The sequence below is a fragment of the Oncorhynchus clarkii genome, chromosome 26, assembly GCF_045791955.1.
Source record: "Oncorhynchus clarkii lewisi isolate Uvic-CL-2024 chromosome 26, UVic_Ocla_1.0, whole genome shotgun sequence".
NCBI classification, from domain to species: domain Eukaryota; kingdom Metazoa; phylum Chordata; class Actinopteri; order Salmoniformes; family Salmonidae; genus Oncorhynchus; species Oncorhynchus clarkii.
The window spans coordinates 559,007-577,536 of record NC_092172.1 but is presented as its reverse complement, the minus strand read 5'-3'; the positions used below and the strand labels follow the sequence as shown (position 1 = coordinate 577,536).

Here is an 18,530-nt window from a genome sequence, read left to right as displayed (position 1 = left end):
AGGATCGAAAATATTGTCTTTCCTTTATGACGCCACAAAGATGGTGTTCTTTTTTGCGTAATGTAGAGGGTTCTCTGTGGTATCACAGAGAAACGTTTGCTCGTGGAAGTAAACAAACAATTTGCATACACTATGCACAAGAAAATAATTATTCATAACTAATATTTTGCTGGCTGGTTTAATGCAATACGTCTTCTTGAAAGATTGAGGGCGACATGCTTTGGGAATGCACCCTTGACTGCTGTTTTTCATTTGCTTGTTCAATTTTGTTAGCTTGAGCGCAGCGCAGACTCACAAATCTTCAATAACATAGATGGATCATAGAGTGCTTTGGCATTAGGTAAGATTACTTGTAGATCTATACGCCGTCTACCTACGCAGCACGTGAAACCCGTCACATGTCACCAACACAATGAGGTAGGCTATGACAAATCTTGAACAGGAACAATGCATAGCGTCAATTCACAAGTAGATTGTCTTGCGTATAGCGTATGTAGGTACCCTGTGACCTAATGTCTAATTTAGTGAAACCAACATTTTAGTGTGCTTCGGACAAAATAGATAATACGCTATGTAGCTCATTCGGATTTCTGCTGTCCTGTCCAGTCTAAAGTTCAGTGCAGCAATGTCCGGAGAGAACAACAGCAAGAAAATGAATGATGGTAATGTTAACCTTGATAGTTGAATTGTCGTATTTTGCAAGAATATAGCTTCATTTCGACTTTATGGCAATGCGTTTCTTACTGAGTAATCTTCCGGTAGTATAATTTCAATGTAGGATTTCCGCATAGCGCAGTGAAATGTTTGTTGTTGTAACAATGTAACTATTATACAATAATCATAACAAAATACTTTCACATTGCAATATTTTGCCTTCCCGGCATATCACTTGATATGCAATAAGAAACTATTTAACTGTTAACGTTAGCACATTGCACGTAGTGTCTGGGAATTGGGAAGCTGCAATGTTCTTTTAATTCTTGATATTTTGGCTACCCATTGCTTCTTGAAGAATACAAGTATGTTTCACGATTTTACTACAACTTTCTGTCTTCATCATAACCCAACATATACGATTTTATTTATTCATTATTTACAAGCAACACGAATGTAATTAAACGGGTCGGCAGGTAGCCTAGCGGTTAAGAGCGTTGGGTCAGTAACCGAAAGTTCGCTGTTTCGAATCCACAAACAGATCAGTTTCGCAATCTGCCAGTGCCCTTGAGCAAGGCACGTCATCCTTATCTCTCTGGATAAGAGCGTCTGCTAAATGACTCATCGTCAAAATATGGCTAACTTTTGGATCTCATGGACAGTCAGTCCTTGGATCCAGAGAGCACTTTCGGTACATTTTAGTGGGGTTGAATTTGACTATTGATTCTTTCTCACACTAAAACTGAAAATCAATGTTTAGGTAATGAAAAATTACATGGACAATTGTAGAAGAAAGTCACATTCCTTAACTCCTTTACATGTCTGTTACATTTCCCTAGCAATATACCTCAGCTGTACACCAATACAAGTGGCAGGGACCTGTTTTGTTGTTTTTATTTAATTGAAGCATTAATACATGATAGGCCTGCTAATGTAGACACTCTAGACAATAATAATAAGGAAGTGGATATTTAACCTGCAGAAAGTGTAGGCATAGGGCTCAGAATTAATGAAAGTTATAGTCAGGTATAGTTTCAGTAAGAGTTAGGGAAAGGCATAAAAGTTAACATCGGGTTCGTGTACCATTGTCCGCCACCATTCATTTTCTGCTGGTCAAATATAAACTGCTTCATTTTAGAAATGATCCTCACTCTTTTGGGGGGAACACTGCCCTATCATGAATGGATAATTAGTCAACCTGTTTTTTTGTTTCTGCATTTCAGTTTGTAGAATGAACCAACATGGACCAGCCAAGTTTCATTGACAACAATAAGCCCCAAAACCCCTAATGTTAACAGTTCTCCCAAGAATGGACAGTGGATCACAACAAGCATTAACTGAAGAATGGCAAGGTTTAGACGAAGATCTTGCTCCACATTTATTGGTTTGGTGTTGCTCATATTCATAGTAACAGTTGTTTTAAAGTCCTTTACACCAGAATATTCTCCATTTGGAAGCATCTTTGGGCCCGAATTGTTCCCTAATATCAAAGGACCTGGAAAAAATGCCATTCAAATGCTTGGTAATATTGACAGTGTCGTCCCTGAAGCACTGACCAAAATGATTGACATAGACTCTGAGAGGGTCAAGAACGTAGAGGCTGCCCTTAGGCAATTCCCTGCTCCAAACTACAATATTCATGCCTTTTACTACACATGGTATGGCAACACACAGTTTGATGGAAAGTACATTCACTGGGACCACCCTCTTCTGCCACACTGGGATTCAAAGGTGGCAGCAGGATACCCAAGAGGGAGACACAGCCCACCAGATGACATTGGGGCTAACTTCTATCCTGCTTTAGGAGCTTATAGTTCCAGGGACCCCTCTGTTATTGAAGCTCACATGAAGCAACTGCGAGCAGGAGCTATTGGTAAGGCTTTGATGTTGGTAATACATTTAATTTAGTATTTTTCTGCTACGGTAAGACCCAAGTCTGCCATGTCATTCATGATCAGTTGAATAACTCAGTCTGTGCATTTCTAGGTGTTCTTGCTGTTTCCTGGTATCCACCTGGCATGAAGGATGAAAACGGTGAGCCAACAGATGACATTGTGCCTTTGATACTGGAGGTGGCACATGCATATCATGTAAAGGTGTGTATGATAATCAATGAAAAGAGCAAGCATGGCTCATATACAGTGGGGATCGAAGTTCTTGACACCTTTAAAAAGATGAGCAACAATGACTGAACAAAATAAATAATTAAAACACTGAGCTATATTCTATGCTCAAAGAAATGGGGATATTCTATTTTGTACTAATACAATTGCTTAAGGAGAGCGATTAGAGGAAATAGGGGTCAAAATGATTGACACCCCTGTTTTCAATACCTTTCAATATCGCACCTTGCGAGGAAAATGGCACTGAGCCTATTTATGAAAATGTTTTATGAGTTGGAGAACACATTGAGAGGGATCTTAGACCATTCCTCCATACAGAATCCTTCCAGATCCTGGATATTTTTCGGTGTTTAGGGACTGCCCTCTTCAAATCAAACCACAGGTTTACAATGGGGTTCAAGTTCAGAGACTGTGATGGCCATTGCAAAATGTTGATTTTGTGGCCAATTGACCATTTCTTTGTGTGCTTGGGGTCATTGTTTTTCTGGAGGATCCACCTGTGGCCAGTTTCAGCAACCAGGTTTTTGTATAAAATATCCTGATACTGGGTGACGTTTGTATTTGTATTTATTATGGGGTCCAGGAAAAGTTGCTGCAATGATGCCGTTGACTCTAACAAGAGCCACAGGACCAGTGGAAGCAAAATAGCCCCATAACAGCAAAGATCCACCACCTAATTTTACAGTAGCTATGCGGTTATTTTCTGCTCATGGTTTCTCATTTCGATGCCAAACCCACCACTGGTGTGCATGCCCGACGAGCTCTATTTTCATGTCATTTTACCACAGCACCGGTTCCAATCCAAGTGGCAAATGTCAATGCAGTTTAGCAAACTCTAGGTGTTTACATTTGTTGGATGACAAGAAAATACAACTCTTTGATGTCAAAATGAGAATGCATGAGCAGAAAATAACCCAATCCCTACTTTATAATATGGTGGTGGATCGTTGATGTTATGGGGCTATTTTGCTTGGTGGTGGATCACCTGAGTTGACTCACTTGTTCACAAGATTGGTTAACACTTGGTTCCTAGGGTCTCCACCGAGCTAGTTCAATACTTTTTTAGTTTTAATGCACCGTATTGCTGGAACAAAATTCTAAATAGATTTAATCTTGATGTTCTGGTGCCGTTTGGGCAATTTTAATATATTGATTGCCAATTTATTTGTGGAGGAATGTAACTGTTTTTCTGAGTGATTTGTGATGTTTTATTTGTGCTTAGGATGGCTGTGCTTTTGTATTGTAATATATATTTTGTTTTTAATGTGTATTTTATATTGTATTATACAGGGCGCATTTGGAAAAGAGACCCCAGGTCTCAATATGTCTTCCCCGTCAAAATAAAAATAAATGGGTCTATTTTGCTTCCTCTGGTTCTGGCGCCCTTGTTAGAGGAATCATGAACTTTACCCAGTACCAGGATATTTTAGTCAGAAACCTGGTTGCCTCTGCCAGGGGGCTGAAACTTGACCGCAAGTGGATCTTCCAGCAACCCCAAGCACACATCAAAGAAATGGTTCATTGGCCACAAAATCAACACTTTGCAATGGCCATCTCCGTCTCTGGACTTGAACCCCATTGAAAACCTGTGGTTTGAATTGAAGAGGGCAGTCAATAAGCGCAGACAAAGGATATCAAGGATCTGGAAGGATTCTGTGAGGAATGGTCTAAGATTCCCCGCTCCATGTGTTTTCTAACTCCTAAAATATTTTTGAAAAAGGCTCAGTGCCGTTATCCTCGCTAGGTGAGGTATTGAAAACGGGTGTCAATCATTTCGACTTCTACCTTTTTGAGAAAATAAATTATTACTTGTTAAACTAAATCTATTTTCTCTGAGCAATTTTTTTAGAACACAATATAGGTCAGTATTTGAATAATTTATTTAATACAGTCATTTTTCTCATCTTTATCAATGGTGTGAATACTTTTGGACCCCAATGTACATGTGTTCTTTTGACAACATAAAAAGAAAGCAATTTTTCAGTTCTGAAATCCATTGCCTCTTTTTTTCCATATTACTGTTGATTTGTGTGTACTACACAGGTTGCTTTTCACATTGAACCATACAAAGGAAGAGATGAAACAAGTATGTTTAACAATGTCAAGTACATCATAGAGAAGTAAGTATTACATCATTCCTTATTTTATATTTCTGATTGGCCTTTAGTCTTGTCAGTATCAATAGTTCCACTTATATTATTATTCAACATAAGTTTTTACCCCAGGTGAACTCATTTATTTGTTCAGTAATACCTTATATATGCAATGTTTAAAATATTACCTCAGCTTTATGAATTTGTATATGATTGAACAGCCCAATGCCTAACTCAATCAGATCATGTCTATTTCTTAATCTTTGTAAGTAGACCCTATTTGTAAAATGGTACTTAATTTGTAATCCTGTCATTCTATTTGAAGATATGGTGAGCACCCTGCATTCTACAGGCATAGAACAAACACTGGCAAGTTTCTTCCTCTATTCTACGTCTACGATTCCTATCTACTCAACTCAGAACAGTGGGCAAAACTCCTTAAACACACCAAAAGCAGTAGCATTAGAGATACTCCCTATGATGGTATCTTCATAGCCCTTCTTGTTGAAGAGAAACACAAGAGGGATATCGTCACGGCAGGTTTCGACGGAGTCTACACTTATTTTGCAACTAATGGGTTTTCCTATGGCTCCACTCACCGCAATTGGGAGTCCATTAAAACATTCTGTGAAGACAACAACCTGTTGTTCATTCCGAGTGTGGGGCCAGGTTATATTGACACCAGTATTAGGCCTTGGAATTTCCAGAATACACGCAACCGCATTAATGGGAAGTACTATGAAATGGCCCTGAGTGCAGCCCTAGAAGCAGGTGCTGATATTATATCTATAACATCATTTAATGAATGGCATGAGGGAACCCAGATTGAGATGGCAATTCCAAAAACAAGCCAGACTGTGTACCTAGACTACTTCCCACACAAGCCTGTTGTCTATTTAGAGGTAACTCGCAAATGGGCAGCAATATTTAGCAATGAAAGGAAGAGATGGCTAGAATGATACAAAAAGTACATTCAATCTTGCCAGAAATTGTCTTACACAATATAGATTATAGAATTTGACGACAATAGTGCATGTGACAGAAACCTATATTTACTTTTTGTCCTGTATGGTAGGTAACATTATCATGGTTTTACAGATTAACTAATGAAAGGGCAGCCTTGAATTGTGTGGTATTTGTCCTGCTTTATATGATTATAATGATTTGTACTTTAATGTATAACTGTTATATTTGGGCAATTATACAGTGAGGGAAAAAAGTATTTGATCCCCTGCTGATTTTGTACGTTGCCCACTGACAAATAAATTATCAGTCTATAATTTTAATGGTAGGTTTTATTTTTCAGTGAAAGAGAGAATAACCACAAAAAAAATCCTGAAAAACGCATGTCAAAAATGCTATAAATTGATGTGCATTTTATTGAGGGAAATAAGTATTTGACCCCTCTGCAAAACATGACTTAGTATTTGGTGGCAAAACCCTTGTTGGCAATCAGAGGTCAGACGTTTCTTGTAATTGGCCACCAGGTTTGCATACATCTCAGGAGGGATTTTGTCACACTCCTCTTTGCAGATCTTCTCCAAGTCATTAAGGTTTCGAGGCTGACGTTTGGCAACTCGAACCTTCAGCTCCCTCCTCAGATTTTCTATGGGATTAAGGTCTGGAGACTGGCTAGGCCACTCCAGGACCTTAATGTGCTTCTTCTTGAGCCACTCCTTTGTTGACTTGGCCGTGTGTTTTGGGTCATTATCATGCTGGAATACCCATCCACGACCCATTTTCAATGCCCTGGCTGAGGGAAGGAGGTTCTCACCCAAGATTTGACAGTACATGGCCCCGTCCATCGTCCCTTTGATGCGGTGAAGTTGTCCTGTCCCCTTAGCAGAAAAACACCCCCAAAGCATAATGTTTCCACCTACATGTTTGACGGTGGGGGTGACGTTCTTGGGGTCATAGGCAGCATTCCTCCTCCTCCAAACAAGATGAGTTGAGTTGATGCCAAAGAGCTCCATTTTGGTCTCATCTGACCACAACACTTTCACCCAGTTGTCCTCGGAATCATTCAGATGTTCATTGGCAAACTTCAGACGGGCATGTATATGTGCTTTCTTGGGCAGGGGGACCTTGCGGGCGCTGCAGGATTTCAGTCCTTCACGGCGTAGTGTGTTACCAATTGTTTTCTTGGTGACTATGGTCCCAGCTGCCTTGAGATCATTGACAAGATCCTCCCGTGTAGTTCTGGGCTGATTCCTCACCATTCTCATGATCATTGCAACTCCACGAGGTGAGATTTTGCATGGAGCCCCAGGCTGAGGGAGATTGACAGTTATTTTGTGTTTCTTCCATTTGCGAATATTTGCACCAACTGTTATCACCTTCTCACCAAGCTGCTTGGCGATGGTCTTGCAGCCCATTCCAGCCTTGTGTAGGTCTACAATCTTGTCCCTGACATCCTTGGAGAGCGCTTTGGTCTTGGCCATGTTGGAGAGTTTGGAATCTGATTGATTGATTGCTTCTGTGGACAGGTGTCTTTTATACAGGTAACAGACAGCACTCCCTTTAAGAGTGTGCTCCTAATCTCAGCTCGTTACCTGTATAAAAGACACCTGGGAGCTAGAAATCTTTCTGATTGAGAGGGGGTCAAATACTTATTTCCCTCATTAAAATGCAAATCAAAATTTTTGTCATGCGTTTTTCTGGATTTTTTTTGTTATTCTGTCTCTCACTGTTCAAATAAACCTACCATTAACATTATAGACTGATCATTTCTTTGTCAGTGGGCGGGCAAACGTACAAAATCAGCAGGGGATCAAATACTTTCCCCCCTCACTGTAGGTAGGGGCTACCCAGATTTAAACCCCTTCCTGGGCTAAAAAGCACTTTTAAAGGAGGGTCTGAATTGAATATGCTTTTTGTCTAGGACATTCTTAACCGGGGTCTGTACAAAACACCACAATGTGACAGTTCCTACTTCATTGCACTACTGTATAAACTGTCTGCCAATAGGTGCCTTTTGAGAGGCATTGTATAACCTCCCTGGTCTTTGGTTGAATCTGTGTTTTGAAATTCACTGCTTTTCTGAGGGTCCTTAGATATGTGTGGGGTACATAGATGAGGTAGTCATTCAAAAATGATGTTGAACACTATTATTGCGCACAGAGTGAGTCCATGCAACTTATTATGTGATTTGTTAAGCACATTTTTACTCCTAAACTTATTTCGGCTTGCCATAACAAAGAGTTATGAGTATAAACAGAGTTTAATACTTACTTATTCACTCAAGACATTTCAACATTTCATTTTTTATTAATTTGTAAAAATGTCAAATCATAATTACACTTTTTTTTGTAGGCCATTGATGACAACATATCTATATAATCCATTTAAAATTCAGGCTGTAACACAACAAAATGTGGAAAATATCAAGGTGTGTGAATACTTTCTGAAGGCACTGTACATAACAATGACTAAGCAGCTAAGTTTCTGTTAATTGTAAACCATAATGCACGCATATATACATCCTTAATTAAAATAAACATTGTGTACATTTAGGCTACTATTGTTATTTCAGGGTTTTCCTACCTTATTTCTTTAAATACAGGACAGTTAACAAAAGGGGCAAACATTGTCATATTAACATTACCAACCTGGGTTACGTCCTACGAATCAGCCTCAACATTATCTCTTGTAATGCGCATAGTAGGCTACTGAATCTTTGAACAATTTAGATAGTCTATTTGAATAATCCCCTATCAAGTAAACTTTAATTGATCACGAATCTTGTCAATTTAATGAGTATGGGTTTTACATATAGGTTATGCCTATGTTGTAGGCTACATGTCATTTTAATAATTTACGTTGAAACCACGTCACCTGCGAACAAATAATTGTATGAGCAGCGTCAATATTGCACATGCATTCCTAATTGAAAGATGGGGAACGTATGATACACATTACATTTATTCAGTAATGCATTTTTTGAACGCATGCCCAACTGATAGAATCTCTGCTAGGCTACCTACATTCGGTATCACGAATACACTTTCAGCCTATATCTGCATTGTCGGTAAATAGGGGCAAGGAAGGTAGCGCATGGGCAGCCAGTGAGGAATTATACCACATCGCATCACGTCCCTTACATGGCGTCCTTATATTTAACGAAACGATGCATTTGCTCAAATTTACTGAATTGAGAATAACAGTCATTTTCGAATTCTGCTAACCTTCTCAGTTAGGTCGCATGGGAGGGGGATTTTATATAGCCACCTTACATTGCAAGTTCGCGGAAACGTTATGGGTTTCGGCTCCTATGAATCCTGGCCAATTACTGCAAATATTGCCATCAGCGCAAATATTTATTTGCATCCTTAACGTTTTCGGCATGTAGGACTGTATGTATGAGGGAACGACCCGGAAAAGCAATGGGAAGATATGCATATTTTAATACATGCTTGTCGAGATGGTGAGTAAAATTGATTTTTCTCCGCACCGTGTCAAAGCAGTGGTACCTCGTTTCGCAAGCCAAGATGTGCTAGCTAATTATAAATAAAACATCAAGAAGAATCCGAAGGAAATGCATATATCTCATCATTCAAGTCACCATTTTTGCATTAAGAAAAATACACTTTTGTATTAAGGTCATTGACGTTATAGGCATTTGTCTTCGATGATTTGCCCCACTATGAATGAGGATAAGGAGTAGCCTATGTTTACACGTCTGTCATGTTTACACGCCTGTCAGTGTTCTCAAAGATGCTTATATATGGCCCACATGATTTGAAGCTCTGTTGGTGCGTAAAAGGGCGTTTGTTAACCAGAGGGAATAGGGCTACAATAATATAAGGCTACATTTTTTACCAATAGATTTTATTTTACACACCAACTACAATGTTGAATGACACTCATTGCAAGCGTGTTTAGGCTACAACTGGTTTTTAAATGACCTTCAGTTGCACCGGCTGAAAATGAATTCTTACTTTTGATACTGCTCGTTTCAACCTTTCGCCAGTGTAGCCAAACCAAACGAGAAATGCAGGAAAAATTATTATAATAGCCAATCTGAAAATGGTCCTGTTTTATCCCGCCCTCTGATAGAGCCAATAGCCTACACAAGACCATTGCACCCCCACCCCCCAGTTGTCATACTAGTTTGAAAAAACATTTTGATCCCTGCATAAACTTATACATTTACCAAATGAAAATAAGCGCAATGAGCCATAGCAATTTCTCTATATAATTTATTTCTTTAACTTTAGTTTTGATCACCATGGAGACCTAACTATGCCACCTGTGAATGATGAACTATTATTCTAAACGTCTCACCCTCACAGTTTATTTGTCTGCTTCCATTCAACCTTCATCATTATCATTTGAATACAGTCCTATTTTGCATACTATAGCTTTCCCTTAAATCCAACTTTATACATTTCAACCTTTTAAGCACATCGTATCACTCTAATACTTACAGAAAGTGGATTCCTGTCATGTAAGAGGATTTGGTGTACATGAAAATGCATTGATACTGTAAGCCTTTAAAATGAGGTGCATTTGTCTACCCTAGTCCATTAATGGCTGATGATGCTCTCTTAATGCTCTCTTAACCACTGCTCAGTCACAAATGCCTGTCTGTATAGAAAAATAGTGCTGCCATAAGGCAATAAGCTAGAAAATTGTGAAAGACTGGAAATTGGAAAGTTACTGGTTTAACTAGAATCATTTCTTTGTAACTGTTTCAAGAAAATATGGAATATATGAAAAGAGTAGTCTAATTCTACACAGGCATTATTTGATTTGCTTTTTATTTTCTTATGTAACATGCAGGTCACAGGTGTGTGTTCAATTTACAAGAGCTTGGAACATTATGTGTTCACTCAGCCTTAAGATGGCAGCATGCTCATATGCATGCTATTGATGTGTGTGACATGGATATTTGAAAACTGTATTTTTCTGAAAGTGATTCAGTTAATGTGTAGTGGGGGAGTAGGTGCTTAATTGAACTATCAGTATGCATGTGTGATGAGCATTCTTGCCTAAGACCTGAAGAATTGTGTTAGCTCCCAGAACGTATACCTAGGGCCTAGGCTTTAACTCAATAGGTTAACACTGAGATTAATCAAGTTCAGTATCAGGCCAGTCAAACATGTAAAGTAGTATCACCAAGTTATTCCAGTGGTGCAAGTCTACCCTGATTTAAAGCCAGAATCCTTAACAAAGCAGATACCCCGCCTCTGTTTTGATGAAAACCCATTTACTTGTTTCACATTTTGTTACGTTACAGCCTAATTCTAAAATGGATTGAATAAAATAAAATAAAATCAGCAATCTACACACAATACCCCATAATGGCAAAGTGAAAATAGGTTTGTATAAATTTTTGCAAATGTATTAAAAATAAATAACAGAAATACCTTATTTACATAAGTATTCAGACCCTTTGCTATGAGACGTCAAATTGAGCACAGGTGCATCCTGTTTCCATTGATCATCCTTGAGATGTTTCTACAACTTGATTGGAGTCCACCTGTGGTAAATTAAATTGGTTGTATATGATTTGGAAAGGCACACATCTGTCTATATAAGGTCCCACAGTTGGCAGTTCATGTGAGAGCAAAAAACAAGCCGTGAGGTGGAAGGAATTGTCCGTTAATCTCTGAGAAAGGATTGTGTCGAGGCAGAGATCTGGGGAAGGGTACCAAAAAATGTCTGCAGCAATGAAGGACTCCATCATTCTTGAATGGAAGAAGTTTGGAACCATCAAGACTCTTCCTAGAGCTGGCCGCCTGCCCAAACTGAGCAATCGAGGGAGAAGGGCCTTGGTCAGGGAGGTGACCAAGAACCTGATGGTTACTCTGGCAGAGCTCTAGAGTTGCTCTGTGGAGATGGGAGAACCTTCCAGAAGGACAACCATCTCTGCAGCACTCCACCGATCAGGCCTTTATGGTAGTGTGGCCAGACTGAAGCCATTCCTTAGTAAAAGGCACATGATGGTCCGCTTGGAGTTTGCCAATAGGCACCTAAAGACTCTCAGACCATGAGAAACATGATTCTCTGGTCTGATGAAACCAAGATTGAACTGCCAAGTGTCACGTCTGGAGGAAACCTGGCACCATCCCTATGGTGAAGCATGGTGGTGGCAGCATCATGCTGTGTGGATGTCTTTCAGTGACAGGGACTAGGAGACTATTCAGGATTGAGGCAAAGATGAATGGAGGAAGGTTCAGAGAGTTCCTTGATGAAAACCTGCTCCAGAGCACTCAGGACCTGGGCACTCAGGACCTACTGGGGTGAAGGTTAACCTTCCAACAGGACAACAACCCTAAGCACACAGCCAAGACAACACAGGAGTGGCTTCGGGACAAGTCTCTGAATGTCCTTAAGGGTCCGAGCCAGAGCCCGGACTTGAACCTGATCGGACATCTCTGGAGAGACCTGAAAATAGCTGTGCAGGAACGCTACCCATCCAACCTGACAGAGCTTGAAAGGATCTGCAGAGAAGAATGGGAGACACTCCCCAAATACAGTTGTGCAAAGAAGACGTGAGGCTGTAATCACTGCCAAAGGTTCTTCAGCAAAGTACTGAGTAAAAACAGTTTTTGCTTTTTCATTATGGGGTACTGTGCTTAGATTTAAATAGCCCACCCAATTTACCTACCTCATCCCCATCCCAATACTGTTTATATTTATTTACTTTTCTGCTCTTTTGCACACCAGTATCTCTACCTGTACATGACCATCTGATCATTTATCCCTCCAGTGTTAATCTGCAAAATTGTAATTATTCGCCTACCTCCTCATGCCTTTTGCACACAATGTATATAGACTTCTTTTTTTTTCTACTGTGTTATTGAATTGTTAATTGTTTACTCCATCTGTTCACACTGCTATGCTTTATCTTGGCCAGGTCGCAGTTGTAAATGAGAACTTGTTCTCAACTAGCCTACCTGGTTAAATAAAGGTGAAATAAAATTAAAATAAAAAAGATTGAGAGAAAAAAACAATTTAATATATTTTAGAATAAGGCTGTAACCTAGCAAAATGTGGGAAAAGTCAAGGGGTCTGAATATTTTCCGTAGGCACTGTAACTGTTTCAGTTTTAACCATGTTTTGAGGCTTTACAGTGTTTTTTTTCACATTTACATTGTTTTCAAACATTGGTGTAAACAAGCTTATATTGCAGGTTCTGATGGGGTATGACAGTTGAACTAAGCTGATGAGGCATATAAATTATATATTCTTTAAGAATCAATGAATATATATTATTAATTTACAAGTCCAAAAATGAATATAGCAATTCAATATTTGCACTTTAAATGGGCAATCTGAGATTGCTACAAAAACAAGCTTATATTTGAAGCAACACACATTATCCCTTTAAAGCTAGGATACTTAGTTGCTATCCATTCTTGTACTTATAAATTAATGATCTACCCATTGATTCTTGAAGAATATATAATGTATACATGCCTCATCAGCTTAGTTCATCTGCCATACCTCATCAGAACTCAAAATATAAGCTTGTTTTACTCTGTTTGTAAACAATGTGATTGTAAACAAACACTGTATAGCCTCAAAACATGGTTAAAACTGAAACAGTTAGTTAGGGTGCCTTCGGATACTCCCTTTTAACAAACTATTGTAACCCCACTTGTTCTTTTTTTCTTAAGGATACATCAATGAGATGACCTGGGAACTCAACATCAGACCAAAATCACTAGATGACTAAGGACCTTATTCCAACTGTGTGCAGCCACACCTCATTCAAACACTACTTCAAACACTACTACTGAGCCAATGTAGAACCTGCCCCTTCAGAATTCCATGACTTTTTTCCTTGCCTGGATTTCAGCACAAAGTCAAATCTACCAGGTGTGGAATAGTTCTTTTTTTCTTTGATACTTTAGAACTAATAGTAAAATGATTTAATGCAGATTCAATGTTACATTACCTTTTTAGATATGTACTTCTCAGTGCAAATTAGAATTATAAGACTGCTAGGGAGAGACAATGCTTTTTTACCAATCGCAAACTAGCCCAACCCACTTGGCACGGATGTCAGTTCAATGTCTAATGTTGATTAACATTTGGTTGAGATGTCAACTAATGTGAAATCAACCAAACATTTCATCATGTCAGTGGATTTAGGTTCTAAGTTGGGTGAAAAATACAAAATTCCCTTACATTGATTACTTTTTGTTAATCCAATCCGTTTTTCATGTTGATTCAACGTCATCAGATTACATTTTTTTTAAATGAAATGGCGCGGAAACAACGTTAATGCAACCAATCTTTGCCCAGTGGGAAGCACTGTACTTTAAAAAGCTTCCACGTCTTTCTGTCTTTATTCAAACCACACTGCACGACATGGTACAAGTTAAGAAAGAGGGCTGTTAGTAGTATTTGTGGACGTGGTCTCTCAACTTTGACAGAGAAGTTTAGACTTGAGGTATGTAAGACAGCTGCTTCTCACAATCATCTGAGAAGATATTATAAATCATCACCATACTCGGTTCACAGCAGAGCAGACTTTCATAGGCCCTGTACCTTTTGCACCATAGTTTGTTTATGTTTATATCCATTGGTTATTGTAGGTATTCGAAAGGCACACTTGATTTACCTTGCCCAGTGAAGATTCACATTTGGAGCCATTTTATCGGCCCCTAGTTGAATCTCTGCCTACTCTGCAAACCGGGCGAGCTAATCTAGTGTGCCCATTCACAAATTGCCTCAACACACTTCTCACACTGCACGAGCCACAACAAAAATGTTTGCCAAACAGTTCATTGAACGTGACAAGAGAATGTAAAAACTATTGTTTAACATTGTTGGCCCTCTCGTACTGTATAAGGCAAGGACAGACACTTACAAACAATCTCAAACTTTTGTCATCATTCCTCTCTTCCTCTTATTCACTGGAAAAAGTCATTCTGATTAAATAAGGAATTCATAGATTTATTGAGTTTAATTTTTGTTTTTTTTACGTATCTTTATAGGACAGAGTATGCCATCTGCACCTTTCCACAGAATTCTACGACCCCTTCTAGTTGGCACCTTCCTACTGGGCTGTTTTGTGACTCTGTTTTTGATGTACTTTAAACCGTCTACTAGCTGGCTATCAGGTCCCGTAGAGTCAACAGCATCCACAATCCGAGTTAAAAACCTCTTCTCCGCCAAGAGTGACAAAAACCTGACCACTGTACTCGTCTGGCTCTGGCCCTTTGGACAGACCTGGGTGTCTGCAGCTCTCTGTTCAACATTGAAGGCTGTTTCATCACAGCAGATCGGAACCTATATAATAAGTCAGATGGGGTCGTCATACATCACAGGGATATCTGTACTGATCTCTCCAACCTGCCCCCCCTTCAGCGTCCCTCCTTCCAAAAGTGGATATGGATGAATCTAGAGTCACCATCTCACTCCTCTCAGCTGCCCGGTATCGAAAACCTGTTCAATTTAACTCTGAACTATCGCCAGGATGCTGATATCGAAGTGCCTTATGGGTCGATCGTGACGGCCCAAGGGGACGAGGATTTCGTGCCTCCGAGCAAAAGCAAATTGATCTGCTGGATTGTCAGCAACTGGAACCCGGATCATGTGCGAGTGAAGTACTACAACGAGCTATACAAACACATTGAGGTTCGCGCTTACGGACAAGCCTTTGGGGAGTACATTGCGGATCAAGACTACTTTCCTACCATCGCCAGTTGTAAATTCTACTTGGCATTTGAGAACTCAATTCACAAAGACTACATCACAGAGAAACTGTATAACCCACTCTCTGTAGGGACGGTGCCTGTGGTTTTAGGCCCGCCAAGACAGAACTATGAGAACTTTGTCCAGGGGGATGCTTTTATCCATGTGGATGACTTCACCTCTCCAAAAGAGTTGGCTGACTATCTCCTGCTCTTGGACAAAAATGAGGAAATGTACCTCAGGTACTTTGAGTGGCGACGGCACTTTAAGGTGAAAAAGGTGATTATCTCAGAAGGCACAAAGAGTACAAGGCATTCAATAACCTCGATAAATGGTATTGGGGTGGAACACCTTGAAGGCCCAAGAAATTGTTGTTTTGCTGTTGGAGGCATTGCTTGAAAAATATCTTTAGTCATGGACAATGCTTCAACATGTTTTTCTCAGTGGTTACAGGGGCCCAAATTAGCCATTCCCTTTTTTTATTTTGTTACCAGCCAGATTTGCTCAGCCTTACTTTGTCTATTGCATTTTCATTCAATCATGTATTTATGTTGTAGTCATTTGCAATGCATTTAATATTTGTTTTATAAAATAACACTTTTATATTTAATCTCTGAACGTGACCACATTTGCTGCTATGTGTTTTTTTATGATGTACTGTAACTTGGGAATCAAGCTGACATGCCACATCTTTCATCTGGCAGTATACACAATATTGTGGTGTTGAAATTGTAGTTTTTGTAATTGTAACTAGTATTTTTTTTCCTTTTTTTCTGTGGAATGTTCATGTTGAATTTGTTGTCCTCAGGGCACTATTGAAAATGAGTCACTGGTCTCAATGGGCTCCCAAGATTAAATGAAAGTTAAATAAATACAACAAAAAATATTCAGTTAGTAATTGAAGAAATAGTTGTTTCAATTAAAATATTTATGTACTATTTATTGAATTGCGACATTGTATGATAAAATACCATCTAAAATTCGTGATACAGTCATCTATGCAGTGTTTACTGAACTTCAAATGTAAAAGTAGTTCAGTTTTGTTATCTACTGTATATTGTACATGTGTGTTTTTGAGAAATCACCCTCAATTTATTTTTGCAAGGTTGCATTTGCAAAACAAATGGATAGTCATCTTTGATCGTGTGTGTACAGTAACACATTGTAGAAAGAAGGAAAGATAACAAAAAAATACTGACAAAGTGTGTCAGGGGAGAATAGTGAACTTATTATGCTAATAGTGGTTTCTTAGCGGGCATTATCACATTAAATGCATTGCAGTTCTTTAAAATGCCCCAAGCTCAGTTTTCATACCATGCTGTGTAAATGCTAATTTTGTCAACATTTTCTCCACTGAACAATGCATCTAAACAGCTCTCAGCATGATGGTTGAATCGGTAACACTTTATTTGAACTGTACATAATAAGAGTCATAATATAACAAACATTTCTGAAGTAGTTATAACAAGTGTTATGACAACAGTTAATGTCACTTGCAATTTTTAGTTGTTGACACCTATCAAGACTACATAAATGTGTCATAACCATGAGAAATGTCGTGACAGTTTTTCCTAAAGGGTAACACTACCTTAATGAAGTAAACTATTCACAATTTCATTAGTTTAATATTGTCATAACATTATCCTACCAGCCACTAACCTTTCATTACATTTTTTCTATAATCTATGATATTGGCCTATTACACTTAGCGCCATTTAGCACTTTCATCAAGTCTAAGCACTTCACATTTCCAGTAAAAGCTCTCTGACCTCATCCACCTGCAATGTGTAACACCCATCTGGATCATGCACAGCAGCAGTGGAGAGATAAGACGTGAATGTGCCAATTGGAATTAGGGTATGATTAGGTGCTAGGATATAACGCGTATTAATGATCACTTTACTGTAACTGCAGATACCTTACATAATTATGTCATAATTCACCAAAATAAACATAAGGAGTGTCATTTTATTGAATTTTTTACACTTCTGTTTATAACACAATGCCAGGTTACCTACACTACAGCTAACCATTTTAGCCTTGATGTGTAAGTGACAAACTTATGTTAATAATACCTGTCAGTATGTCATGTTTACGACAATATTATGATGCTGGTATGTTGTAGCTACAGTTCAAATACAGTGTAGGGACACTTTCTTTGAAGGTTGAATACATGAAGCATTCTTATCAGCATATATAAACTATTCATAACACACCCATGAAATCAGTAACATCAAAGACCTTAAGAATACATTCAATAAGCATACAGTAATATTATTTGTCATTAGTGACGTTTAAATGTGAAAATAAAAGTCCTATGAACCGACAGATTTTGGGCAGAACAAAAAAACAATTTATTCCCTTATGTTACTTTATTGGTTCTGAAATACTGTTTATTTTTGTACTATTTCCATTTTGTGTATCACTATGCATGTTGTGTTATCATTGATACTTTTAGTTTACTTTTAAATTAATTTCCAAAATGTATAGCCAGATAGATTCACACAATCTATAGATTGTATGAAAACTTGTCACAATGACCATCAAAGATATGAACCACAGAGTTAGACTGACCGGTCAACCGAATGGGCAATATAACTTCTGTAGACTACATTTAAATTGTAATTTATTTTATTTAACCTTTATTTAAATCAAACATAACTGTTGCTTACATGTTCTAAAAATACATCAGATATTTATAGTATCTGGCTATATGGTTGGAAAACACATGTAACATGCAATCAATGTTAATTAAGGTAATAATAATAAATGTTTGAGAAGGTGAATTTAAAAGTTAAGGACATTTCAGTGTTCCGAACTACCTCCATTCCTGACATTTTCATATCTCTGTGTTCCTACTGTAGATGCTTTATGAATGAATACACCATGAAGGTCTTTATAAATGTTACTTACACCTTCATGGATGTGTTATGAATTTGTATTATTATGTTGTTGTGAATGCTTTATGTATCAGTAACGAACTTCCCTGTGCTTGCCTAGCTGTGCCACT

General features: G+C 38.5%; 1 protein-coding gene and 1 pseudogene across 2 annotated transcripts; both read left to right on the top strand.

The window, feature by feature from the left end:
* Positions 1 to 305: 305 nt before the first annotated feature.
* On the top strand, positions 306 to 6,301 carry LOC139385204 (glycoprotein endo-alpha-1,2-mannosidase-like). 2 transcript variants are annotated; one of them, XM_071130315.1, is made up of 5 exons: positions 306 to 417; positions 1,878 to 2,527; positions 2,641 to 2,750; positions 4,821 to 4,897; positions 5,196 to 6,301. In XM_071130315.1, the coding sequence occupies exons 2-5, from the start codon at positions 1,999 to 2,001 to the stop codon at positions 5,827 to 5,829; spliced, it is 1,350 nt and encodes a 449-aa protein (XP_070986416.1). In that variant the 5' UTR covers positions 306 to 417; positions 1,878 to 1,998; the 3' UTR covers positions 5,830 to 6,301. The 2 variants fall into 2 exon arrangements, with proteins under 2 accessions (XP_070986416.1, XP_070986415.1); XM_071130314.1 differs by lacking the exon at positions 306 to 417 and adding an exon at positions 427 to 662.
* A 2,955-nt stretch (positions 6,302 to 9,256) lies between these two features.
* Positions 9,257 to 16,467, top strand: LOC139385205 (4-galactosyl-N-acetylglucosaminide 3-alpha-L-fucosyltransferase 9-like; annotated as a pseudogene).
* The last annotated feature ends 2,063 nt before the right edge of the window (positions 16,468 to 18,530 follow it).

Coding starts and splice junctions, on each gene's coding strand:
- LOC139385204 (XM_071130315.1), top strand. CDS start 1,999: ATGGCAAGGTTTAGACGAAGATCTTGCTCCACATTTATTGGTTTGGTG. Junction 2,751..4,820: donor CACATGCATATCATGTAAAG/GTGTGTATGATA, acceptor TGTACTACACAG/GTTGCTTTTCACATTGAACC. Junction 4,898..5,195: donor GTCAAGTACATCATAGAGAA/GTAAGTATTACA, acceptor TTCTATTTGAAG/ATATGGTGAGCACCCTGCAT.